This window comes from Gymnoscopelus braueri, assembly GCF_963280865.1.
Source record: "Gymnoscopelus braueri genome assembly, chromosome: 16".
NCBI lineage: Eukaryota > Metazoa > Chordata > Actinopteri > Myctophiformes > Myctophidae > Gymnoscopelus > Gymnoscopelus braueri.
Window position 1 is genome coordinate 5,539,884 of NC_137616.1, and position 27,970 is coordinate 5,567,853.

At 41.9% G+C, this 27,970-nt stretch overlaps 1 protein-coding gene across 1 annotated transcript in view; it reads right to left on the reverse strand.

Moving 5' to 3' along the window:
* Positions 1–27,970, reverse strand: part of LOC308102587 (MAM domain-containing glycosylphosphatidylinositol anchor protein 2) — a gene marked incomplete at both ends in the record, with an annotated part of 464,799 nt that overhangs the window by 255,449 nt on the left and 181,380 nt on the right. Inside the window, 1 exon segment of the mRNA XM_080452356.1 lies at positions 13,144–13,318. Within this exon segment, the coding sequence (XP_080308482.1) occupies positions 13,144–13,318 (175 nt within the window).

Genomic DNA, 27,970 nt, shown 5'->3' on the forward strand with positions numbered 1-27,970 from the left:
AAAATGATTGTGAACTAATTTCGCTGGGGACCCCCTGGCACCCCCGATGGACCACTGGTGGTCCCCGGACCACTGTATGAGAACCACTGGTTTAGATTACTGAGGCACTGCACCGTCTCTCTGCATTTGATGTAGGCCCTATGTGTTAAACCTAGCTGTAAGTCGCTCTGGATATAAAAAAAGTGTCTGCTAAATGCCTACATTGTAAATTGTACACACTATTTTTGAGTATATTGTGTTCACCATTCACCTGTTGGGATGGAGTTGACAGCATGTGTTCTGTGTTACTCTTCCACTGAGTGCAGGGACATTACTCACCCCAATCACCCGTCATGCTGGCCTTATCTTTTATACAAACACAATGTTTCCTTGTACATAATGTTTAGCATGCAAATTGATTTGCCTCATTGAACAACCATGTCAATGCAAACAGGTTTGACTGGAATTCCAAACACTAAACGGCGTTCAGTGTTTTGCATTCTAGACTGTTCGAACACAGTGACTGGTAAACAGTGGTGGAAAGTAACTAAGTACATGTACTCAAGTACTGTACTTAAGTACAATTTTGAGGTATTTTTTACTTTACTGGAGTATTTCCAATTTTCAATGCTTTTACTTCTACTTCATTACGTCTCAGAGGAAATTATTGTACTTTTACTCAATTACTTAATTACCTTAGTTATAGTTACTCGATTACTGCCATAATAAATAAATACATCTTAACCACTTCAGACCTTTACTTTGGCTATTTGAAAATAGCCGATCTACAAGCTCATAACGCGTTGCAAAGCGACACGTTGTGAGCTATCTTGTAGATCTGCTATTTTCCAAGGATTTTGTTATGATAACTTATGAAATGGGACATTGTGTATAATGAGTACTTTTACTTTTGGTACTTAAGCATATTTTGATAATGTACTTTTCCTCAAGTAAACAAAGTATTTCTACATTGTTGTATTGATACTTTTACTTAAGTAAAAAATACTTTTTCCACCACTGCACAGTGACTGATACAACGCTGTGTTCCAATTGTCATAATGGTGTGGAGTTTTGAGACACTGTTAAGAAAACCAGGTTAGAAATGCATCCAAGAAATTGGGGGAAATAGTGACCACTACATTTAATGACTACAGAACTTTATCGCTTCAGTTATGGAGGAGGGGGGCATCCATAAAAAAAAAAATCCACCTGGACTTAAGTATGGCCAACAGTGTCCAAGATAGAAGCACTTTGAAATGCAGCCAAAACACACAGAGGTGCATCTGGTGGGACATTTGTTCCAGGAACTTATTCCAAAAGAGTATATAGGAGCTCATCTCTGCCAATTCCACTCACTGAAACTCTCACCTAACAGCATGGGAACTGGCTTATATTATCAGGGACAGTTTGTCGCCTCAAGTCGGCTCTCTCACTGTAGGTTAGGAATGAGTGTGCCGTACTGATTCAAGGTCTATGGAAACATGCCCAAAAGAAGCGACTATAGGCTACGGCTATTTGAACATAGCCGATCTACAAGCTTGTAGATCTGCTATTTTCAAAAAAAAATCTTGGTGATTTATTTATTTATTTTTGGAATATTTGTGAAACATGTTTAACGACACAAATCTTGTATGGGGGTCCCTGGCACAATTTGTTTTCAGATGGGGGGGCCCCCGGACAAATATTAATCTGCAGGTCCTTGCCATGGAAATGTTTAAACAACATTTGGCAGCACGCCCCAAAAAAGCAACTACACTTTAGAAATGAGCCCAAAAAAAATAAAATAACCCGCAACTACCAATATTTGCAAGCAAAAAACAAGCAGACATGGCAACGCTGCCATGTGGCGGCACTGTGGTTTTGAGGGAAAGGTTTACACTAACCGCTGAGGCCATAATAACTGCATCTGCATCAATGTAAAGTACAGCATGTTCCAGTTTACACTGTAATGTATGTGAGCATCCTCTATTACCCACAATAAAGCAAAACGCTGTTCCTGTTCATGCCTGGATGTGTACCAGCAGACACTGATGATATGCAAAACGTGATATGAGCAAACGGAAAAAGTACTACATTATTTTACTTAAAGGGGTATTTCACTTTAAAAAAAACTTTGGGTCATTTTATCATCTACTCAGGCTTTTGTGAGCCCCCCAGACCGTTTTTAAGTTGCTTGATTCAGTATTTAGATATTTGAAATGGAGTTTGAAGTTACAATGGGTTTGTATAGGAAGGGGGCGTGTCTGATAAAATGAATATCAAATATCTAAATACTGAATCAAGCAACTTAAAAACGGTCTGGGGGGCTCACAAAGGCCTGAGTAGATGATAAAATGACCAAAAGTTTTTTTGAAAGTGAAATATCCCTTTAAGTAAAAGTACTGTAAAATATTTGCCTCTGAGATGTAGTGGAGTAGAAGTAAAAGTATTGAAAATTTTAAATACTCCAGTAAAGTAAAAAAAAAGTGCAATACTCGAGTACATGTACTTTGTTACTTTACACCACTGCCTATTATCCAGAATAAAGCAAAACACCCATTCCTGTTCACGCCTCATGTATACCAGCAGACACTGACAATATGCAGAACGTGAGATGAGCTACAAACAATATACCTGCATTATGCTAGCGCTACACGTGCACATCATACTTTGTTCCCCATGCATATGCACGAGAGCCTCATAACCCATTTCGACCGGGGAAATCATCTGTGTCATTTTAGATGACACAGATTCAAAAATAGCAGATATGCAAGCTCATAGAGCTTGTAGATCTGAATTTTTTTGGAAAATCATGAAAAAAATTTACAAATCCTGGTGAATATATATGAATATGAATATATATATTTTCAAGCGAACATGTTTACTCAAATCTTTGCTTCTGGGGATTCGACAAATGTCTTCTAAATCCTAACAGTTTTTTGAAAAAACTTATGTTGCTATAATATCAGTGTTTCTCAAACTTTTTCATGACAAGGACCCCCAAAATTAAATGCATTTGGCCGTGGACCCCCATCTCAAAATATGTTGTTCCAGAGACCCCCAGAAGCAAAGATTTGAGTTGAAAATGTATATATAATCAAAGATTTGCACACATTTTCAAGATTTTTCAAAAAATAACTTGTATATCTGCTCATTTTGAAAAGCCAGAGAAATCTTAAAATGACACAGATGCGTTCCCGGTCTTAATGCGTTATTAACACAATTATGATTATTCAAGCTCACAGGGCCCATATCTATGCAATTTCATCAGATGGCAAAGTCGATAAAAACGGGCTCTTCCTAAATGCCACGCCACCAGTACCTATGCTGCGTCCATTAAGCACCAAATCATACCTACGTTATAGTAGGCTTTAATGGCATTCAGACGCTAGACCTTGAAACGGGGCAATAGCTGATGAAACTCATCCACTAATGATGCTCCGAGGGAGCTGATTATGTCCGGGTTCTCCTCTCTCCAAATCTAATCTGGCTCCTTCAAACCCCCCCCCCCCTCCCTGCTCCCCCCCCCCCGGTCTTTTACTGCAGCCAGGGAGAAACGGTGGAAGGATCACTCCGGTTCCTTTATGTAGGAATACTCTGTTATCACAGGTAAAAGGCTGGGTATTCAAAATTGTACTTACAATTTACAATTTAGGACATTTTAGCAGACGCTCTTAATCCAAAAGAGATTTACGGTTAACCAAGGTAAACACAAGGTGATACACAGTGGTGTGGAAAAAGTACTCAAATGTTTTGCTTAAGTAAAAGTATCAATACAATGTAGAAGTACTCCATGACAAGTAAAAGTCTGGATTTAGAAATTTACTTGAGTAAAAGTAAAAAGATATTGGTATCAAAATGTACTTAAAGTATCAAAAGTAAAAGTACTAAAACGTTTGAAAATAGCAGATCTACAAGCTCACAACACGTCGTGATGCGACGCGTTGTGAGCTTGCAGATCGGCTATTTTCAAATAGCCTATGTATAAAATAGGGCTAAAGTGGTTAATGTACGTATGTTTTATAATACAATAATGTATGTCCGCAAAGTAACTAGTAACTAAAGTTTTCAAATAAAGGTAGTGGAGTAAAAGTACAATATCTTCCTCTGAGATGTAGTAGAGTAGCGTAGAAGTAAAATCATTGACATTTGGAAATACTCAAGTAAAGTAGAAGTACCTCAAAATTGTACTTGAGTACAGTACTTGAGTAAACACACTTAGTTACTTTACACCTCTGGTAAACAAACACAAGGTAATACATCAAATGCATATAGAGACAGCGGCTTCGTGCCACATTTTTTTGCATAATCTGCCATTTTTTTTATCTTGTTGTGTGACACTATATTGTATGATCAATAGGATCTCTGCTGGTTGCAGAGATCCCTTCAAGCCTCTGCTGTCCTCTGCCTCACCACCCCCCGGCAGGCCTTGGAGCGACGGTCTCTCCACCAGCCTCTCTAAACGAGCTGCGATTGAAAAAACGCCCATGCTCACGTCAGTCCACATAAACAGGTACATGCTGTGTGTGTGTGAGGCAGGCAGACGCCACGGAGCCAGGGCAACACAGAGAGAAAGAGAGAGAGAGAGAGAGAGAGAGAGACAGAGAGAGAGAGAGAGAGAGAGAGGAGGAGGAGGGAGTGCTAAGACACCTCTGCACAGAGCCATGCACACATACCAATGTAATTTACTTGGTGACTGGCAGTTTGGGGGGTGAGAGGGGGGGGGGGGTTATGTTATCCCTTAGCTAACCTTTTTGTTATCCCATTTTGTAACCCATTTGTTCACCCGGTGCCAATTGCCTATATGTAATCCTGGGTGCTACTCTCCCTCTGCCAGCCTGGGGAGAGCCCAGAACTGAGCTCATGCTAGCTTCAATGCATGAGGACTGAGCAGGCCGCTTCTTTACAAAAAATTATAATAATATCCCACGATTTTGTAACCCTTTTTCACCCGGTGCCAATTATCTAAGTGATCCTGGGCGCTACACTCCCCCCGCCAGCCTAGGGAGCCCAGAACCGAGCTCATGCCTCCTTCAATGCATGAGAGCCAACTGACCACCTGACAGGGGGGAGTTACGTAGCGCCTGGAAGGAACACGTTATTCCAACCAGGTCCTTCCCCCTCCATCTGACCAGGGGGAGGCAGTATAGAGAGCAGGATTACTGCATGTTTTTTGTGAGGGTACACCTACCCTAGGCAACACGGGGAGAACATGCAAACTCCACACAGAAAGGCCCTTTCACCAACCCCACCTAGGGTATGGGCCGCACTGATGACGTGGAGGCGAGAACACGCCCACAGTGTCCCCAACAGGAATCGAACCCAGGACCTTGAGTCCTCGCTGTGAGGGTACAGCGCTACCGACTGCGCCACAGCGCCAGTGGTGGCTTATCCAACGGGCTTGAGGTGCTGAAGCACAGGGCACCGAACCGGGTCCAAGCACCGGGCACCACGAAGGGTTAATCCGCCCCTGCACAGCGCCCCTTACTTAGCTAACCTGAGGAGAGGAGAGATACTTAGCGATGTGAAGCTCATGTCAGAGGCCGTTAGTGAATAGTGTAACTAAAGGAAAATATTTGTCCTTGTATACAATGTGCATAAGTAAAATACTCACTGTTAATTTAATGGTGTACAAATGGAACCAAATGGACCTGCATAAGGTTCCATTTGGTTCCACGTGTACTTTCTTTAGAGTTACAGAAGGATGGGATGCAACAAAACATCTCAAATCTTCAAAAAGAGTTTGTATGATGAGGGGTTAGCAGAGGTCAGGACGGCTCCTGCTCCTTCCCACAATTCATCTTGTTTATCCCACAATAACTCTGTTCCAACACCTGCTTTCTCCTCCCCGCAGGCCATGAAATGGATTTCTGACGCCATTTTACCAGCTAGTCCTCCATTTTATGAGCTCGTCTCAATAATGCAGAGGACAAGAGAGAGCACTTATAAAACACCCACTGAAACCGCCATTGAACAGGAGATGCAGGTGCGTTATATCACTTTGCAGAAAGTGATTAGCGCCCGTTGTTTGATGATGAATGGTGTTTAAACATTTAAACGTCGTGATTTACAGATTTAACGGAATGCCATCGGGATCTTAACCAGGACCATTTATCCGAAATGAAACGATTAGCCCCGTCGCAAATGAAGGCAAACGCCCACATTTTAGATCACGATTCAATTTCCTTAAAGTTATATATTCATTAAATCACATCATAATTCTCAACTCTATTCCATAATAGTGAAAACCTATTCTATATATCTGTCTGGAAACTCGTTTCGGCAAATGTCCGTTGGCTCGACGCCCACCATCATTTTAACGAGTCGTCTACGAGCGCCGTGCTGCAATGGAAGCCTTTCCAATTCTGTCCTCATTTTGTTCAAGTTACATTGCAGTAAAAAGTTGAAAGGAGTGGGGTTGATTACTGTCTGGCCGGGCTCCAAGAACCAATTACCATAAATTATCATTATATAGGTAAAGTTTGCCATCAACTCTTTTTAATAAAAACCTAGCCTTGACCCCACATAGAGAGATCATTATTTGTGATCATAAATGCCACAGACGTTTGGTTTCATTCCGTACAGCTAGAGGGGGAAGAACGCACTCTATAGAGCAGTGGTTCTCAAACATTTGAATGTCAAGGACTCCCAAATTGATGCGTATTTTGCCTGCGGACCCCTTTTGAAAATATTTTGTGCTATAAGAGTGTGCCAAGAATGTATTAGTTTGTTGATGAGAGTTAGAGAGATGAGAGTTAACCACCACTTTTCAACCTATTTTGGGCACATTAAAGGCAAAAATGCAGTATATATTTTTACATTCTAAAATCTACCAGCCCACAATGTGTTGCATTGCAACGCGTTGTGAACTTGTACATCGGCTTTTTTTGGAAAACTTTGAATAGGGAGGAACTTATGGTTAAACTTATGGTCTGAATAGTCATACTTAAGTTATGCATTCTGTCTGTCCTCACCCGCCTGAAGACCCCTCGGACCCCCACTTTGGGAACCACTGCTGTATAGCACATCGTCTATGTAAAAAAAAATCTGTTAATTTTCAGCATTCAAATTCAAAAGTAGCAAAAGTAGCAGACCTACAAGCTCAAAACGTGTCGCTTCGTGGAACCTTTCGAGCTTGTAGATCTGCTACTTTTGATACTTTTTTGTGACGCAGTACAATGATCAAGTAGGACGTTAATTTACCAAAAAAAAGTTAGAATAATACCCTCTATGCAGAGCAGCCATAGTTTCACTTCCTTGGTGAAAGGAAGGTGTTACCAATGATACTAATGAAGGCTCTGTTCCATTTAGTGTAGCACAGTGGTTACGGGTCCATTTGGTTCCATTTGTACACTCTCAGAGTTACACACCCGTAAGGGGCCATTTGGAAACCCCTTAAGGAACCATGAGGGTCCCTGGACCCACATTTTAGTCCCACTGGTGTAGCAGTGTTTCCAGTCAGTCAACATGCACAACATCAGCACCCTGACTCTGTTTGACCAGAATGGAACAGAGCCTTCATTAGTATCATTGGTTACACCTGTGAATGTCTTCACAATATGGCTGCATGTGCATAGAGCCTATTATGGAGATAAGAGGTTTCCGCCCGACCAGCAAGGATTCTCGTTTGAGACGGACTGGTGCTTGAGGTCACGACGATCAAGCACTGCAGCTCTCGACCGCTGTAAGCTGACTCTAATCATGCACAGCTCATTATAGTCTAATCATGTGCGTGTTTGAGTCATAGTGGTCTCCCTCCTACCCCCTCTGAATATGCATGCACACACCCAGTAATGTTTGTAAACAACGTTACTCTGGCTACAGTGATTTCTTTTTTGCAGTCAACCCGCCAGCTTTGAATGCTAGAGTCTGTTAGGGCAGCCATAGCTGAATGGGTAGAGAGAGCCCGCCTGGGAAGCAATTCCCCGGGCCCAGGCAATGTGACAGCTTATCAGTGGTAGAAAAAGTATTCAACTGTTTTACTTAATTAAAAGTATCAATACTGCAACGAAGTAGGCTACTCTGTTACAAGTAAAATATTCAAAATTTACTTGAGTAAAAGTACAACAGTATTGGTATCACAATGTACTTGAAGTACCAAAAGTAAAAGTACAAACATATTTGAAAATAGCAGATCTACAAGCTCACAACGCGTTGCGATGCGACTTGTAGATCGGCTATTTTCAAATAGCCTAGGTATAAAATAGAGATTAAGTGGTTAAGTACAGTACTTGAGTAAATGTACTTAGTTACTTTACACCACTGAAATTTATAACAATGTTTATAACATATTATAAATGCTAGTCATAATGCATTATAAGCTGAGTGGAACAGCACCTTATAACTACCTTAACTTAGATAGTTGTATTACATACTTAGAAGTGTATTTCTTATAAGTTGTTATGCATAATGTTGTGCTATGTGTTATGAAGCATTATAAGTGGTCAAGATTACAAACATTTATAATGAGTGTTACTGTATAATGCCTTACAAGCACATTATAAAGAATTATAAATGTGATTATAATGCTTTATAGACCCGACCTTTAAAAGAGTAGCTCACCCACATGAAATGAATTCATGGATTTTTTTTTTTTTTTGTCGTATTCCTAAGCCAATCATTTGTGGCGGTCTTTCCGGTAGGAGACTGAAAGAGTCTCCTCTGAGTCTCCTACCGGATACATTAGCATCTTTCCGCCGGTAATCAAATTATTGGCTTAGGAATGCGACAAAAACTAAAAAAATCTCCATAAATTCGATGCTTCACGGGGTGTGTAGCCTAATTGATAGAAAATAAGACATTTTTTGGGTGAACTACTCCTTTAAGTAAAGTGTTTGTTCTCTGGCTTTTGGTACCAAACTCTTCTTTTCCCTCGACTACGTTTTTGCACCTCAGGTTGTATTTCATAATAAAACCGTTTCACCTGCACCTGTCCCATGCCTAACGGAATACTGCATGTCTTCTACACTATAGGCTTAGCGCTGGTGAGAGAGAAGAAAGGAGCAGCTAGCGTTTCTGTAACAGAGTGGAGGAGTGGAGAAATAAAGGAGGAACTTCATCCATCACATGCCTCCCTCTTCCGGAGGCACCGGAGGAAACCATTTTAAGTGCACCTTTATAGGACAGCCACAGAAAGTACCCCCGACAACTAACACAGCGTACATTGAATGTCTCAGTGGGCACATTGGATCGTGTGGCAGTTACAACAGCTGGGCTGCAACCATCAATTATTTTCTTCATGATCATTCTATCGAATGTTTTTTTTTTGTGGTATGAATCGAGAAGCGTGCTCTTTTATATATCGTTGCAGTCGGGCAGAAACCTCCTATCTCCAATTTTCTTTTTTACTTTTTGTGTTTTTAACACCCTACTTGGTCATACAGTGTCACACGAAAGCAGCAAAAGTGAGCTTGTAGATAGACTATTTTCAAATTGCCAAAATGTATATAGGGCTGAAGTGGGTAAGGTATGTTTTGTAATAATAATCAAAATCTACAAAGTAACTAGTAACTACAGTTTATAAATAACTATAGTGGAGTAAAAGTACAATATTTGCCACCGAGATGTAGTGGAGTAGAAGTAAGACTAATGGAAATTGGAAATACTCAAGTAAAGTACATATACATCAAAATTGTATTTAAGTAGGCTACAGTACTTAAGCAAATGTACTTAGTTACTTTCCACCACTGAGTGAGAGTGCATTGAGTAGGTGTAACAGAGTGGTTCACTACCTCAGCCTGATGGCCTGAAAGTCTAATATCTCCCCAGAGCGATAGGGATATCCCTTTGGCTTAGTGGTTAAAATGTTGACTTTCCATGCGGGAGACCCGGGTTCAAATCCCGGGCGTTACAATGGGCACATTGGATTGTGTGTCACATCTACATTACATGTGCGGTTTGGCGTGTTTTCATTGATGTCTGTACAGTGGGACCGCCCGGTGCAGACACTGGGGGGCTATAGTGCGTAGCAAAAAAATCCTGAAGGGGGCGTCAACAAGTGTCATTTGGAATGGCGGATATCTTGGTGTGGGATAAACAGGTTGACTGCAGCTACTATGCCACTATGCCCCCCCCCCCCCATGGTGACGACACGTTGCCAAGCACTATAAGAACTAGTCAGGGTGTTCGCTTGTGATCGAAGCCCATCGACTTGTGTCAAGTCGGAAGTGTGAAAGGTATAATCAATGAACGGTCAATAGGAAACTGTGTGAGCAGGATGCTATTGGAACAGAGAGTCCTCTCTCTTACTGTTGATAGAAGTGTCGGGATGATAAAAGCTTTCTAGCTTAATATTGACTGCCAGAATTATTTCATAATTTTTTAGCCAGTGCCAGAGTTTTTCATTGGAAAAAAAAAAGTACTCAGGAGCCGAAATACAGCATTTTTAAGTTTTAAGTTAACAAGGAAGTGGATAGGAGTCTAGATCTTCAACTAATCATATCTCCTTGGTCTTTGGGTGAAATTGAAAAAAAAAAACATTGAAAAAAAAATATATATATATATATATATAATATATATATATATTTTTTTTTTACTTCACGTAGATCTACGCGATTGGCACGTGGCGGCTTTAAAGCGGTTCGCGTAGATCTACGTGATTGGCAGTCAATGTGTAATGAGCTTTTCTCAGCGTCTCTTTAAATGCACCGCTTCCAAATAACTAGGTTTACAGAGTGGTGGAAGAGGAACAGTGTCGCAGTGGGTTAGAAGGTTGACTTTTCTAGTTATTACACTAAACCGTCCTCATTATCGCTCCACGTCTTTTCCAGAGAACCTCTTTTTTTTGTGAAGTTAAACACTGACAAAGCTGCTGTGCTCTGTGTGTCTAATATTGCGTCGTCTCTGTCGGGTAGAAAAACCTCATATGTCCAAAACTGTTACTTTTCAGGATGACATTTTTGCCCCGACAGCAACGATATAAGGTGGGGGAAATGATAAATAATTAACCAGAGGCCACTTAACTAGTGTTTCCCGTGGTCTCTTCAGAGAGTTCAATGCACACTTGTTTGGAAGACAAAAACATATTGTCACCACTAACATATTATTATTCTTTTCTTTTACGTAAGGGTCCATTTAGTTCCTAACTGTCACAAATGTAACTGGGGACCCAATGGAACCTCATCAAGGACCCCCTTTTTTTGGTGGGGGGTCCCCAGATGATTAGCTGTCGTACAACATTGTTTTCTCACTCAACAGTAAACAAACCAACATAATAGGACATCTGCACATTTCACCTTTAAGACCTTTCTGATACCAAATCGTCACGCGTTGTGAGCTTGCAGTTCGGCTATTTTCACAATGTTTATCTGTGGAACCGAGTCAAACTAAATGTAAATGCCTACAATTCCAAGTGCTTGTCAGGGTGGGGGGTCCCCGGTTCAAATATGATTATTTTGGGGGGGTCTGAAAGGGCTGAAAGGTCTGGGAACCCTCGCTCTAAACAACTGTGCATTGGACTCACCTAAGTGATACCACCACAAAAAAGAAAAGGAAAAAAGTAATAGATTTTTTTATTAAGTGTTAAGAAACTGAAGCAATCTTGCAGCCTTCATCTAATTTAGTACAATAATATTGCTGTGAAGACTTTGGATGGATTTTATTTTTTCTTTTACTATTGGGTGGTAAATAGTGTTTTGCACAGTAATAATGATCATAAAAGTAATAAAGAACTGTGCTTTCACTGGCATTACAGTATGTCTCAATACAATGCAGCAACGCCAACACACAAATCCTCAGTGTTTTAAAGGTCTTTACACTCAAAATAAATTGCCGGTGAGTATTTTTGCCTTGAAATTATTTGAACAAAAAATAATTAGAATTTTTTTTAACTCAAGAGTGTGCAGAATGTATCCAACCAAAATGAACAGGATTTTATCGTAAACTTAATTTCAAAGGTAACAGGCCCTCGTTTGTTGAACAGAAGCCGGCTGAGCGCTAGCCGAGCACGATAATGTAGGCTAGGGTGCCGTGACGCAAGTCCAGGGGGGGCAGAGGAATTCTTTGATAATATTTTGAATTTATCAATATCACTTCAGTTTAACCACTTGACCTTGTGCGTTCTTTTTCAATCTACACCAAATGTCTACAACGCATCACAACGTGTGAATGTCCCCCCTCAGGAAGGCAGCTGTTCGTAGCTACAGTGGAGTCAGTATGGGGCTGAGACAGGGAAGGGCCCTGGATGGAGTCAAGAGTCACAAGAATGCTACGAATGGCACTATATGTGTCACATGGACGGACCACATCAGAAATGTGGTTCTCTATAGCAGTGGTTCTCAAACTATGGGTCGGGACCCCCAGGGGAGTCCTCACCGGATTTTGATGGGGTCCCCAAATGACAGTGAAGTGACAATTTAAGGGCTTTTAAGACCTTTTTAATACCGTAAAAAAAAAACTGCATCAAAAGTCTCAAACAAACTATACTATAAAAAATGGTCAAACATTGGCCAAATTGCCAAATGATATAAGAAAGAGGCAAACAATTTGAAAATAGCCGATCTACAAGCTCACAGTTGCGAGGTGTTAGATCGGCTATTTTCAGAATGGTTATCTGTGGACCCGAGTCAAACTAAATTGAATGCCTCAACCCCTACAATTCCAAGTGCTTGTCAGGGTGGGGGGTCCCCAGTTCAAATATGATTATTTCGGGGGGTCACGGACTGAAAAGGTTGAGAACCATTGCTCTACAGGGACCTACCATGGGTCACAGACAAGGTCAGAGAGTGAAGGATGAGGCTGGCAGGTCACTGCGTCAGGCAACCGGTAGGCTGGAGGAGCGCAGGCTAAATTTGGAGTGACGCCCCTCTGCTCTCTGATTGGTTAGGAAAATACAAGGTTCACTCCCACTCCTAGGCCACAGTTCCTGCAACGTTACCCTGGACCTTTTTTTCTTTTGAAACAAAAAAAAAGGCATGGGTTCCCGAGGCTAGGCAACCGGAACTAGTGACAAGCAAACTGACACTATGGGAGCCAACCCAGGGCAAAGCCAGGAAAGACAAGAAGCTGCACCACCGTCCTACGTAGACGCACTGTGGCGCGACAACTTAGCTGTAGAGTTAACACTGTAGAGCTCAAGACCCTGATGCTAGATAGGAGAGTTCGGAGGATTCAGGAGTCCCGAGTCGGCGTTGGCTAGACCGCAACTCATCACATCGCACACACACACGCACGCACGCATGTACTTACAGTAGACGTCCACCCGGATGGACTTGATGGCGGGGGAGCCCAGGCCGTTCTCGGCCTTGCAGTAGTAGCGTCCTCCCTGGGTGCGCTGGATCTTGTTGATGTGCAGCGTCTCGTTGAACACGCTGGAGTCCTGGAAGCGGTCCGACACGCTGCCCGCCGTCTTGGTCCACCGGATCTGGAGGGGGAGGGAGTGTGGGGGGGGGGGGGGGGGGGTCAGTAGGTAATTAGAACAACACTTTACCCTTGAAGCAGTGCAGAGTTGTTGATGTTTTTTTTTGTATGCCGCTGAGTCAGGACCACTGGATGGATGTACCATGTAGGATAATAGATAATATATTAATTCATGATATATGGGTGACTGTGTTCTTGCGGGGAGGAAAATCCAATGAATGTTCAAAGTTTTTTTTTTTTTGGGGTGTAATTGAGGTCAGAAAAAAATTAAAAGGCAAACAAAAATGAAAAAATAAATATTTCATGAAACCTTTAATAAAGACCAGCCTGTCTAAACAATAAGAGCTCACAAAAAAAACAGGAAATGTTTTGTGGCTGCCACCGTCTTGGCTCTCTTGGATTATGGGGATTATGTGTGTGTGTGTGTATTGCATGTGTCAGCTCATTCTCTGTGATTGTTGGACACTTGTCTGTCACGGAGCACTGACATTGATAACCGGTTGTAAACCTCTCTCTCACACGCCACTGTAACCTTGTATTCTTTGGTCAACCGGTGTCCTTTCATTTATATAAATCCATCCTTGGACTTCTGCCCAGTTATCTATTTCACTGTACATGTTACTGTATGTGAACAGTGTGGCTACAGCCTATATGCCATTGGCTCTCAAAGTGGGGTCCCCCAGTTGGGGGGTGGGGGGGGGGGGGGGGGGGTACCAAGGGGTCCCCAGCGTAATGTGTTAATATAGCGTCACAATGAGTCGGGCTATGAGCTTGTAGATCTGCTATTTTTGAAAAATGGGGGTGCTTGACATGAACAAGTTTGAGAACCACTGCTATATGCTCCAAGGGCTTCATCATCATTCTGTCCATCTCCTCCGTACATACAGAACAAACAAAAAAATACTCCTCCCCCTAAATTAGGAACAAGTAACAGCAGGAGCTGAGGCTATATATATATTCAGCCTGATTCCCCTTGAACGTTTTAAATGTGTCTGCACTTGCACTTTGTGGTTATTAATTTCTTAAGCATTTTTTGGCATGTACTATGTGTAGGTCAGAGCAGAAATTTCTGCACGCAATATAGCTTTAGATCACTGTTTGTCAACGTCATGGGTCCAGATTGACCCTTTACGGGTGTGTAACTCTGACAGTGTACAAATGGAACCCGGGTCCATTTGGGTCCATTTGTACACTGTCAGTAGCCTGACACTCAGCCTGAATTTTCATTTGGTTTCACTCCATTATTCAGTCTGAAAGCCCTCTCAGTGCAGCCGTTTGCTGAGATGGGGGCGTGGCCAAAGTGGGACTCTTTGACGATTGGTTCACACTGAATGCGAGGCTATAGAGCATCGCAGTTCCCGCCCACTTCCTGGTTCCACTTAAAAAAACTCAATGCATTTTTCCCATTGACATTTCCAAAAATATTTATATCAATTAATTTAAGCCTAGAATCAAGCCATCCAGGGTCCTGGTGAATCATGACCATAAAACGTTTTTTTTCTGTGATTTATTTTATTTTATATTTAATTATATGATATACTATATTTAATAAATACCCTTTGTTTTGCCGTTTTCAAAAAAGTTTTTTCACAGAATCAAACGTTTTATGGTCATGATTCACCAGGACCCTGGATGGCTTGATTCTAGGCTTAAATTAATTGATATAAATATTTTTGGAAATGTCAATGGGAAAAATGCATTGAGTATTTTGCAGTGGAACCCGGAAGGGGCGGGAACTGCGATGCTCTATAGCGATTCAGGGGCTGGAGCCAGGCTACGATAGCCACGGGAAGACATTTTAGGTTAAGGGTGCTGTATGCGCACGCATGCGTGCTTAGCGTGTGCACACGCACGATTATTTGCGGTTATTTTCTGGGTTTGTTACTTTTTTTGTTACTTTAATTCGGTTAATTCGGTTCCAGAACACATTAAAAACACTAAATCCCCCCCAAATAACGACCAACGACAACAGGTACATTATGCAAAAAAAAATTTAGTAAATGAATTTATCTATTTATTATTTTTCTTTTTTTCATACATTATTTTCAGGGGGTGCTGCAGCCCCCCCAGCACCCCTACTTCCCGCGGTAATGCAGGCTACACTGTCAGATTTAAATGAACGTGGAGGATTTTACGTCGTAGATTGTGGTCCCAGGGATTAACAATTGTGTATCAAATGGTGGACGGTGGCCTAATGCATAATTTGTCTCTGTCGGGTGGAAACCTCCTATGTCCAAAACTGTTAAATTTTGAGGATTCTATAATTCAAAAATAGCAAAAGTAGCAGATCTGCAAGCTCAAAATTTCAAGCTTGCAGATGCTATTTGTTATGCTTTTGTGTGAGGGCCGATAATTTACGAAAAAACACAAAAAGTTAAAATATGGAGATAAGAGGTTTCTGTCCCGACAGCAACGATATCAAACTGGGGGGAAACTTGAAATTAAAAAAGTTTGAGAATCACTCATCTAGATGGCTAAATCACCCATGGTCACTAGCCCCCCTTCCCTTCATCTGTCCCAGGGGACGTTGACCTCCAAGTGGCCCTCTCTCTCTCTCTCGCCTCCAGCGGCCCCCCGGTTAACTGATGAGATGGGGTTGGCCCTGGGCTTGGAGGTTGGAATGAAAGGTGCAACAGTGGTGATCTCCCTCCACGGCAGGTTGTAATTGACTCTCCATCATGGCCCCCTCGCTTTGCTCTCATTAAGGGCGAAGAGAACAGGCCGGCAAGTGTGATGACTCCATGCCTGAAGGGCCGGTCCGCGCACAGAAACCGCCAAGCAGTGGTGGAGAGGAACGGAGTACATTTACTAGGACTGTGAATCTTCTGCTATCTCACAGTTCGATTCCGATTCTTGGGGTCACGATTAGATTAAAAATCAATTCTCGACAGTAGCTTTTCTAGCCTCAATTAACTCACATCTGGCCATCAAAGACCACCGTACCTTTTTTATTGTGTAAAAAAAGCCATATTTAGCTACCTGACAGAATGCCCGCGCCCACTGTAAAAATATTGCGAAAATTGCTAAAACTATAGAAAGCAGTAAATGAAAAAAAAAAAATACTCATCTTTTATTTACTTTAATTACAAGCTAAAATATAAACCTTGGTTGTAAAAAAACAAAGTTGTCCTTTAAGTAAAACAATCAGAGTACCAGTGGTAGAAAGTAACTTTAGTACATGTACTCAAGTACCATACTTGTGGATACAATTTTGAGGTATTTGTTCTTCATTTGAGTATTTCCAATTTCCAATTGTACTTTTACTCCACTACATTTATTTGAAAACTTTAGTTACTAGTAGTTACTTTGTAGATTTTGATTATTATTACAAAACACACATTAACCACTTCAGCCCTGTATACATAGTAAGTAAAAAAAATCACACCCAGTGTGAAGTGGGCGGTGTGGTCATCACAGTGGTCATCATAGTGATGGAAGCTCACTTAAAAAAAATGGATTTTTTTAAGTGCATAATCCTATTTATAGGTTATTAATGTCATCATGTGTCTCGCTAGCCAATCACAGTGCTGAATAGAGTCAGCCAATAGAGTCAGCCAATCACAGTACAGCTAGGGGTGTACTAATGAGCCAATCACAATACAGCTAATGAGGTGTCCCTACCCCACTTATAGGGGCGGCTACACCGCCCAAAAATGTGAGTACTTTTTCCACCACAGCTGAGAGCTAGCAGGGGGTAAAGACCCCATGTCTAGCTATAGTAGTGCAGGCAGCAGTCTCCAGAGATAGCACCCAATCCCCCATCCTCCCATGCCATTATGTGTCTCCCAGCACCATTCACTCTCTCAGATGGTATCTCTATCAAATAGGATGCTATCAGTTACCAGCGTGATGCTATCACCAGCCACTGTGGACATATTGAATTCCAATTCATGGCCTCCTCCTCCACCCTATAGCCCAGGCAGAGAGAGAGAGAGAGAGAGAGAGAGAGAGAGAGAGAGAGAGAGATGTGAGGGCTCTGCAGGCAAAGCCAGTTCATCTTCAGATTACATAGGGTGAGGGATTGAAGCGGCGCCGCCTGCTCTGCGCCTTTTCTGCGGTTTTTCGTGCACGGTGCCGGCCTTCAGGCCGTGGTCCTGTACTCAATCACCAGTACTTGAGTCAAGTATATACTGCTGGTCTAATTATTAAAATTCAAATAAGTACTTGAGATAAAGTACTGGAGCACTTGCTCTTAAAAAAAAAAAAACTTTTTCAAAAGAACATGCTTTTTAATATACCTTTTTTTCCGAAAGTACAATGACTTTTTAATATCACTGCTTTGCTGTATAACAATTTTGTTATTTTCCCCCCAAAAATCTAAGATCTTGTTGATGTTGTTTCCATTGTGTACCTATGTATTCAATTAATCATAACATCTCTGTCGGTGGAAACCTATATGTCCAAAACGGTTACCATTTTCAGGATTCAAATTCAAAAACAGCTCGCAAGCTTGTAGATCTGCAACTTTTGATGCTTTTGTGAAAGAATGTGAATTCCACCGCTCTGTCTATCTCTCTCTCACAGCAAAGCTCCCTGCAGCCTCGTCTCTGTACGGGTGGAAACCTCATATGTCCAAAACGGTTACTTTTCAGGATTCACATTAAAAAGCATCAAAAGTAGCAGATACAAGCTCGAAACGCGTCGCTTGTGGATCTGCTACTTTTGAGTGACGCTGTTGTATGATCAAGTAGGGTGTTAATTTACGAAAAAACACAAAAAGTTTAAATATGGAGATAAGAGGTTTCTGCTCGACACCGACGATAACTAACCAACAGCACCTGGGCCTATTGTATTCCGTCTACACATGGAAGTGGGAGCCGTTTGGTTTTATAAGCCGGACTGCAAATGGGCAGAAGAGAGGTGAGGTGAGGCGAGAGTGAGCTACAGTAAAAACCTGATGATTGTTTCATATCGTTGCTGTCGGGGCAGAAACCTCTTATCTCCATATTCTAACTGTTTGTGTTTTTTCGTGTTTTAACGCCCTACTTGATCATACAACAGCGTCACACAAAAAGCATCAAAAGTAGCAGATCCGCAAGCTCGAAACGAGGCGCGAAGCGACGCGTTTCGAGCTTGCGGATCTGCTACTTTTGATGCTTTTGAATTTGAATCCTGAAAAGTAACAGCTTTGGACAATGAGGTTTCCACCCGTACAGAGACGAGGCTTCAGGGAGCTTTGTGCTGTGAGAGAGAGAGATAGACAGAGAGGTGGAATTCACACAGAATCATTAGCCTCTGTATGCGTCCCGGTCTGGCCTCTGGGCGTTGAGGGTACTCAGAGTTCAGAAGTGGGAGAAAAGGGACAAACTAACGAGGTGAAAACTGTACTGTACTTCTTCCACTGTTGTAATTTTCTCCTATATAACTCCAGCAAATGGACACAAAGTTTCACAATCTCTTAACTCTAACCTCTCCGTCAACCCGTTTTCTCAGCGTGTTTATAACCACTTTAACCCATTCATTATTCATTATGGACAAATGTTTAGTTATGTTTATGGTTATGTTGTGATAGTGAAGTGGCCGTGGTTTGTTTATGGTTATGTTGTCATTAGTGACATAGCCGTGGTTTGTTTATGGTTACGTTGGCATAGTGACGTGGCCGTGGTTTGTTTATGGTTATGTTGTCATAGTGATGTGGCCATGGTTCGTTTATGGTTATGGTGTCATAGTGACGTGGCCGTGGTTTGTTTATGGTTACGTTGGCTAGTGATGTGGCCGTGGTTTGTTTATGGTTATGTTGGCATAGTGACGTGGCCGTGGTTTGTTTATGGTTATGTTGTCATAGTGATGTGGCCATGGTTCGTTTATGGTTATGGTGTCATAGTGACGTGGCCGTGGTTTGTTTATGGTTACGTTGGCATAGTGAAGTGGCCGTGGTTTGTTTATGGTTATGTTGTCATAGTGATGTGGTCGTGGTTTGTTTATGGTTATGTTGTCATAGTGACGTGGCCGTGGTTTGTTTATCGTGGCCGTGGTTTGTTTATGGCTGAGTGAGACTGATGTCAGAGGTCCGCTGGCCCGCCCTCCCATTAGCCAATTTGAACACGTTCCCTGCCATTGACACAGATCTAGGTCAATTAAAAACAAATCATGTTTTTAGTGATTACGGTAGAGGGCGCCCTTCGCCAACCTATGAATGATCCCTTGACTGCGAGAGAATAGGCTAGAAGCAGAAATGAGGTCATCCCAAAAAAAGTCACTCCATCCACTCCCATGTTGAGATTTAGAAAAACACATCTAGCTCGGATTTGTTATTGTTTTGGTGAAAACGACCCATATTCAAGATCTGCCAATAACAACAGAACGGACGGTCGTGGTTAAAATGTTTTTGTTCCGGTGGATAGACGAGATCCTCCCCCTCCCCCAGACAGCTTTTGTTTACATCCGTGTCCACATTGTGGCTTCCGTGGGTGTCTGTGGTTAAATGGTTAACTACTGTAGTGTATACTGTAGGTATGGTAACAAAAAACACAAAACAAATCAATGCTTTGTAGAAGGATACTAGTGCATAAAAAAAGGCCTCGGGGCTGCTTCCAATACATCAGGAAAAGATACCGAGAAAACCTCCCATGGGCGGTGAGGGTGGAGATAAACAAAAAAATCCTAGACATTAACTCAGCAAGTGATCAATGCCCAACAACCGTGCTGGAAAGTCGAAGCACCATTGTAGCGGTTAGGGGACATTGTGAGTTCAGCAAAACAAGCCCTGGAGTTGAATAAGTTAACCCATTTAGACCGGGAAAGAATCTGTGTAATATTTCAATTTCTTTGGCTACTCAAAAATAGCAGCTCTACAAGCTAATAGTGCTATTTTTTTGTGTGCAAATCTTTGAATAAATATTTATATCTTTTTTAAATCGAACATTTTTAACTCAAATCTATGCTTCTGGGGGGTCCCTGGAATAACATATTTTGAGATGGGGGTCCACGGCCTTGACATTAAAAAGTTTGAGAACCACTAGAAACACGTTTTTCAAAATACATTTGGATTTAGAAGACATTCGTAGAATCCCCAGAAGCAAAGATTTGAGTTACAAATGTTTGCCTTAAAAATATATACATATATTCAAAGATTTGCAGTGCACACATGTTCACGATTTCTCAAAAATAGCAGAACTACAAGCTGCCGTGCTACGAGCTTGTAGATCTACTATTTTTCAATAGCCAAAGAAATCTTAAAAATGACACAGTTCTTTCCCCGGTCTAAATGGGTTAGGAGAATAAATTAGATAAAAGGAAAAGTTTCTGAATTCCCTGTCATTCGCCACAGTAACCCCCCCCCCCTCCTTCGAACACCCAATTGCAAATGCAAAGTGAGCAGGCTTATGGCGACCTCAGCAGAAATCCAATATTCTTGCGGCTTACAGCCTTCCCATTCATTTCCTTTTTGCCTTTTGTGTGGGGAAGCTTTGTGTTTCAGAGGAAAGGCATACAGTATCAATAAGTGCATTGTTAGAGCGACACTGAGAAGTGTGGGCGCTCGAATAACGCCCTTTCATATTCATATTCAGGGGAAGTGATGTTGCTGTTTGTTTTCCGACGGCGGTTAATGCCACATTACAGTGTATGGGCGAGCCTTTCAACTCCCCGGGGGTGCCCCGATTTGCTATATTTACAGTGGTGGAAAGTAACTAATTACATTTACTCAAGTACTGTACTGTACTTCTAAGTACAGTTTTGAGGTATTTTTACTTTACTGGAGTATTTTCCCAATTTTTCTACACTTTTACTTCTACTCCACTACATATCAGGGGCAAATATTGTACTTTTTACTGCACTACAATTATTTGAAAACTTTAGTTACTAGTTTGAATTATTATTACAAAACATACATTACCCACTTCAGCCCTATATACATTTCGGCCATTTGAAAATAGCCGATCTACAAGCTCAATCTGCTATTTTCAAAGGATTTTTATACATTGCATATATTTGAAAACTTGTAAAATGGGACCTGGGACCTGATCTGCATAATGAGTACTTTAGCTTTTCGTACTTTAAGTATATTTTGATGCCAATACCTTTGTACTTTTACTCAAGTTTGTACTTGTAACAGTGACTTGTGACTATTTCTACAATAGGGTATTGATACTTTTACTTAAGTAAAAACTGTGAGTACTTCTTCCACGATTATGGGTGAGCCTTTCAACTCCCTGGGTGCACCCAATTTGCCATGTGTATTCCTGTTCTTTTACTTGTGAAGCACCTCGACTCACTGGGGGGTCCTGGAGTGTGCCTGACGAAGAGCGGTTTGACCCCATTCTCTCTCCTTAGCTCAGTGTAAACACTCTTGATCTTGAGAGGGGATTGTGTGTTTGAGAAAAATAGTAATTGATCTTCCCTGCATGTTCACTGGCAGCCCAGGTGAGGGGTTTAGCTATTCATACTACGTTGTAAACATGCACGTGCACAAATAGACATGAAAGGGCCTGCCCTTTTACTCGTCGGTAAAAAAGTGCCCTCTCCAGACTAAAAAAAATAAAATAAGAGAAAAATCATTTCAACTGCCCCTAGCGACCTAACGTTAAGGCTGACGGAAATGGCAGTGGATGTATTGGATGCAGCTTAATTTTAACTTTCCTCGGGTATCTAGTTTGTCGCAGTACAACCTTCCTAGCCCGTGTTATTAAAGAAAAATGGGCGACAATGGCCAAAACTCAATTGAAAATCGGCGATCGAAAACCGGCTAAAGTGCCCGTTTTCAAGATGTTTTGGCCATTATCTCTGGAACGGAAGGTCCAATCTGCTCAGTTCAAAACTTGTTGGGTGCGTGACTTTGAGGACATTAAGCACACGATGATACATTTTCGGATTTTGGGGATTTCGGGCCTAAAAGTATGGTAATTGTTCGTAAAAAAAAACAAACAATATATGCCCTTTTGAAATTCCAGCCACTGCTTCTCCAAATCCCTCTGCACGTCCATGGTTGTAAAGACAAGTAGCTAAAATAGCTGATCTTCAAGATCACAATGCGTCGTGAGGTGAACGCGTCGCAAGCTTGTAGATCTTGTGAGCTTGTAGAGCTTGTCAATGAGCTTGCTATTTTCACTGTTTTCAATCAAATCAAAATTGATCACGTTTGTGACATTTGTTGCCCAATCAAATCCAGATGTTGCATTTGTGACGCCCACGCACCTACGCATCCACCGCCAACCCATAAGCCAATTTGAATACATAGCATTGGTTCTCAAAGTGGGGTCCGGGGACCCCCAGGGGTCCTTGGGGGGGTTCAAGGGGGTCCCCAGGAAAATGTGTTAATATAGCACAATATAATATATCACAATCATTTTAACTTTAAAATGTTATACTTTGGCTATTCAAAAATTGCAGATCTACAAGCTCATAGCGTGGCACCAAGTGCCGCACTATGAGCTTGTAGATCTGCTATTTTTGAAAAAAAAGTGACCATTTGTGCAAATCTTTGAATATATATTTTTTTAAGCGAACATTTGTAATATTTGCTTCTGGGGGTCCCTAGAACAACATATTTTGAGATGGGGGTCCGTGGCCAAATACATATCATTTTGGTGGTCCTTGACATGAAAAAGTTTGAGATCCACTGTAATACAGTATAAGATTTTGAAATGTATTGACTTTTTCTTTAGTCAATTCTTTAGTTTTGCTTACGTGCCCAAAATAGGATGGAACGCAGTTAAACAAACAAGGGGAGATGTGAGTACTGTATGCAACAACGATTGATTCAGCTTTAGACTCGCATAGCCAGACGATCACAGATCTCTGCCTCTACTGATACGTCTAGTAATTAATTGATTAAAACTTGGGTTAAAACAATTCAGTACAATTTACAAAATAACAACATCGCAGAACCCATGCAAAAGTCTTCCGGGTGGTCCATCGTCTTGGGACGGTAATCACGGATTGGTTTCCAAAACAGATTGCTTTCCAAAAAGCAGTAGGCGTAGGTTATAGTACAGTGGAGTTTTTCCTCCGCTGTTCGAGCCCCAGCCTTATGCGTTTATATTTCCCCTGACGTCTCAGTGGTAGGCGGAGATCTCTGATCGCCTTCCTACGCCGGACTAATTCAAACTTCTCCAAATCCAGCAGTCATTTTGCCCTCATCATTACCATAATTATTCAGCATGATGCTGGTATTATGCGGCAGACGGTCCATTCCTTTCTTCACCTTAGTGATTGCACGCGTGCATTCTCCACTACCATGGAAGTACATTTTCACTTCATTTTGTGAACACTTTAGTTACTGGTAGATTTATTATTATTACAAAACATACAGTAACCACTTCAGCCCTACCGTATATACATTTCGACGATTTGAAAATAGCCGATCTACAAGCTCACAATGCGTCACATTTGAGCTTGTAGACCTGCAATTTATTTTAGATACTTTTGAATTTAAATCCTGAAAAGTAAAACCATGAGGTTTTTCCACCCCGACCCGACAGCGAGCGGCGACATTCTGCATAAAGTCATTAAAAAACATGAAAACCTTTTAGAAGCTCCCTGGGAAAAAGGCAAACTCATTACGATGATAATGTAATTCCCTGTAAAGTCAGCGCCGCGGCGGCGGACCCCAGATAGAAAAGATCAACATTTGCTTACATGGAAAGCAGCAAAAACCTTGCCCCCCCCCCCCTGATTTGTATCCGACTTGGAGAGAAAAAAAAAGGAAAAAAACATTTCAGCAGCACTTGACAACATATGCCCGGCACAGTCACGTCGAGAGCTAATTAAAATGCAACGCGTCCGTCTAGCTGTTCTGCTGGAATCATGTCCCAGGGCAAAGCGGCATTCTGTGAATCTCCAATAAATGCCTGCTGTGACAGTCCTCTTCTATCCTAACTACAGGCCTGTTTCTAATTGCTAACCCATCTTTTTCTTTCTGGGCGCCAACAGGGGGTTCGTGCCCGCTCAGCTGGCGCAGCCGAGCGTGGCGAAGCAAGACAATCAAGTGATCAGAGGATTGGCGACAGGGGGTCCAAAAATAAAATCACAAACAGTGAGCGTACCGACTCCACTGAGTCGTAATGGACCTGTATACCAACCTGGAATAACACACATAATGGACCTGTATACCAACCTGGATAACACACATAATGGACCTGTATACAACCTGGAATAACACACATAATGGACCTGTATACCAACCTGGATAACACACATAATGGACCTGTATACAACCTGGAATAACACACATAATGGACCTGTATACAACCTGGATGATTAAGGCTCGACGCCGAAACGTGTCCGTGTATGCTGCAAGGAACTTATTTTAAAAGGAAGAGACACCGACGTCATTTTCTCTATCCTGCAATTCCAGCTGGCAGATTCGGCGCACTGGGCGGCAGACTCACACCGGAAGTTCAGTGAAATAACATTGGAGTCTATGAGAGCCGGCAGGACAGCTTATGAACAAACGCTATTTCTGAACAATTGAGACCTTTATCAAATACTCTGCTGAGGAAAATAAAAGAAGACATATCACACATTGTGTTCTGCTGTGTTGCTTTTCGTTGTGTACACTGTATAATTTTATAGAGGTATCTAAAGAGCACAAAGTATGTTTCTGAACGGCCCAAAGTATCTATCACGAGACTGTCCCCCATTTCCTGTCTGGCGACCACATCTCGAGACAGAAACGATACCTGCCGCTGTTTAGATGGCTCACATCGAAAAAAGCAAGTGATTAGAAAACAACCTGTGATACGTCTTCTTTTATATTCCTGGACCTATTATATGACAACGGTCGCAATCGTTCAGTATATCGTTCAGAAATAATGTTTGTTCATGAGCCGGTCCAGCCGGCTCCATCCACTGCAATGTATTTCAACAAACTTCCGGTGCGAGGTTTGGTTTGCCACCCATAAGTGTCATGGCGCATCCCCCGGCATCAAGCAAGACTTTTCCTTTCAAAAGTTTCCTTGGTATGCCGCCCGTGGCTCTATGAATTAAAAGTACCAGAAGGACTTCAGAGTGCTGGCTATTATTTTCTTATTGTGAATCTTCATGAGCCGTGCACCCGGAAAATTCAGTAGCATACAGACTGAGTGTTCTCGTTTTTGTTTCTACTACAACCTGGATAACCCCCACATGATGAGGATATATACACACAACCAAGAGAACAAACAGAGAGATCGTCGCCCCACGTTTCAAAAGGAATGGAAAATCAAAAAGACTTGTTTTGTATTTTCGTATGTCTCTGATCACTTAAACCTAGCTGGTTCTCAAACTTTTTAAACTTCCATAACTCTGAAAGTGTACACAATGTGAACACACTCCCAGTGTTATACCGACCAGTTCAAGGTCCATTATGGAACCCCAGGGAGAGCACTAATTAACACCTAACGGGAGCCCCACCCCATGTTCTTCATCATAGCCATCTGAGCTTCCATCAGCTGGGTGAAGCAATCAGATGGGGGGGCCGTGTGCATTCTCAAAGCATGTTTATTTTAATCATCAGTCAATTGATTGTGTTCCGGCTTGGATCAATGGAACCGTTCTTATGTATCGGTATCACCATGAAAACATACTTTTCTAGGACATTTATTTATATTATTGTTAGATTATCATTTCAATCCAAGTGTCTTGGCAATTATTTGGGGGCCCACTCACTACCCTAAACCATCTTTTTGTGGGGCCAGCCCTGCCAAACCCCAATGTCTCTGAGGGGGAAAAACTGTTATTTGTGCTATCCTATTAGCCTTAATGTTTGATTGTACCTATGTGCTGTTTACATTTCTGACTAATAAAGTATTCAATCAATCAATCAATCAAAAAAAATCAATCTGACTGAGTGATAAAGTTACACTGTCGAGTTACACTGTCGAGTTTACAGCAAACTAGCCAATCCCAGAGCAGTCATCCCTCCAGGCCATGGGATGCCAAGTGGCCTAACAAGGAATGAACAAGCCCCCAGAACCCAGTGGTTTCATTGAAGCCAAATGGACATGCTGGCCATTCATGGTACTGCAGCTTAGGGGCTCCTACACGAACGAGCGAAAACGGTTTCGACCAATGGGCTCGACTCACGAGCGTGCGCACGAGCTTGCGCACGGGGCTGCGCGCTTCTGTGACGCAAAACGTGTCACCTCTGTGACGAACTGGGGCCCTAAATAGGCCGCGCCCACCAAATTTCCAACCCGGAAGAAGGGGTGATTTCGGCCCATGCGCTGGGTGAGCAACTCAATGCAATCGGATGGGAGGAGATTTCGGGTGCCCTCTCTATTATTTTTAACTCTATGGGAATGAATCAACCACAGAGCAATCATCCCTCCAGGCTATGGGACGCCGGTTGGCCTAATGAATTAACCCCTGACGTTTTCTTGCAGGCCTCTACAGTACAGGTACTTCGCTCGTATTTGCCCCTTGTGTGAACTGGAAACATAATTTACGAGCGCATTGCACACTGAGCTCTTACCATAAACGTTTTAAAGTCATTTGTATTTTTTCGAATTTTTATTTCTTTGTCATCAGAATCCTTTTATTATAACACTCCATGCCTTTTCATAATTGCAAGCAATCCCAAAACAATTATTGTCATCGGTTTGGATAGTTGTAATTGTGCATCGCCTCTGGACAGCATGCGCCCGGGAAAGAGGAAGATAAAGAAGAGCGGAAAATAGTGTGTGTGTGTGTGTGTGTGTGTGTGTGTGTGTGTGTGTGTGTGTGTGTGTGTGTGTGTGTGTGTGTGTGTGTGTGTGTGTGTGTGTGTGTGTGTGTGTGTGTGTGTGTGTGTGTGTGTCTCATGATTTTGTGAATGTAACCTTAACTGTAGCTTTAATATGTGTGTCCTTGCTCCTATGCTCTCCTTTATGTAGATATTGTTAGTGAGTGTGTGCGTGAGAGACAGACAGACAGACAGACAGACAGACAGACAGACAGACAGACAGACAGACAGACAGACAGACAGACAGACAGAGACAGAAAGAAAGAAAGAAAGAAAGCTATTTGAAGGCATGTCAGGTATTTTATGTATTTATTTATTTTACCGTCTATGTAACACAGTAACACAGTCCTTTCTAGCAAAGGGAATGCCATGATTGATATAAGATGACTTCATTCATAACGTTGGATATATCTCCTGCCTTAAAAATATTGAAAATGTTTGGAAACTTTTGAATCATTTTGATTTCCAGATGGGGGCTCAGCGGCCAAATACAAAAAGTTTGAGAACTACTGTATATACACGGTAAACAGCCATACGCTAGGTTTTGACCTAGTATTGTTTAGCCATCACTGGTGAACTAGATTTGGCCTGACGCTGCAACAACAAACACAAGAAGTATAAGTAGGACATTTGCATAACGGGACTCTCGCTAATGCCCTCAGAACATGATTAATCTAACAGACTGTGTACGCAGATGAATCACACCCATTTGGGGATTTCTTTATCATTGTGCGGATAAGCTGGAAGCTTCTGCAGTGGAGCTGCTCTGTGCTCCTTTTTGATGAGGCGAATTACCAGAGCAAGTCCGCCTTACAGCACTCACTGCTATAGGCCAAGGGATGGAAGAAGAACTTTTTGTTTTTTAACTTAAACTGACTTCACCCATTTTCAACCGATCTTCATATCGTTGTTGTCGGGCAGAAACCTCTTATCTCCCTATTTAAACTTTTTGTATTCTTTCGTAAATGAATGCCTATACTTGATCATATACTACAGCGTTACACAAAAGTATCA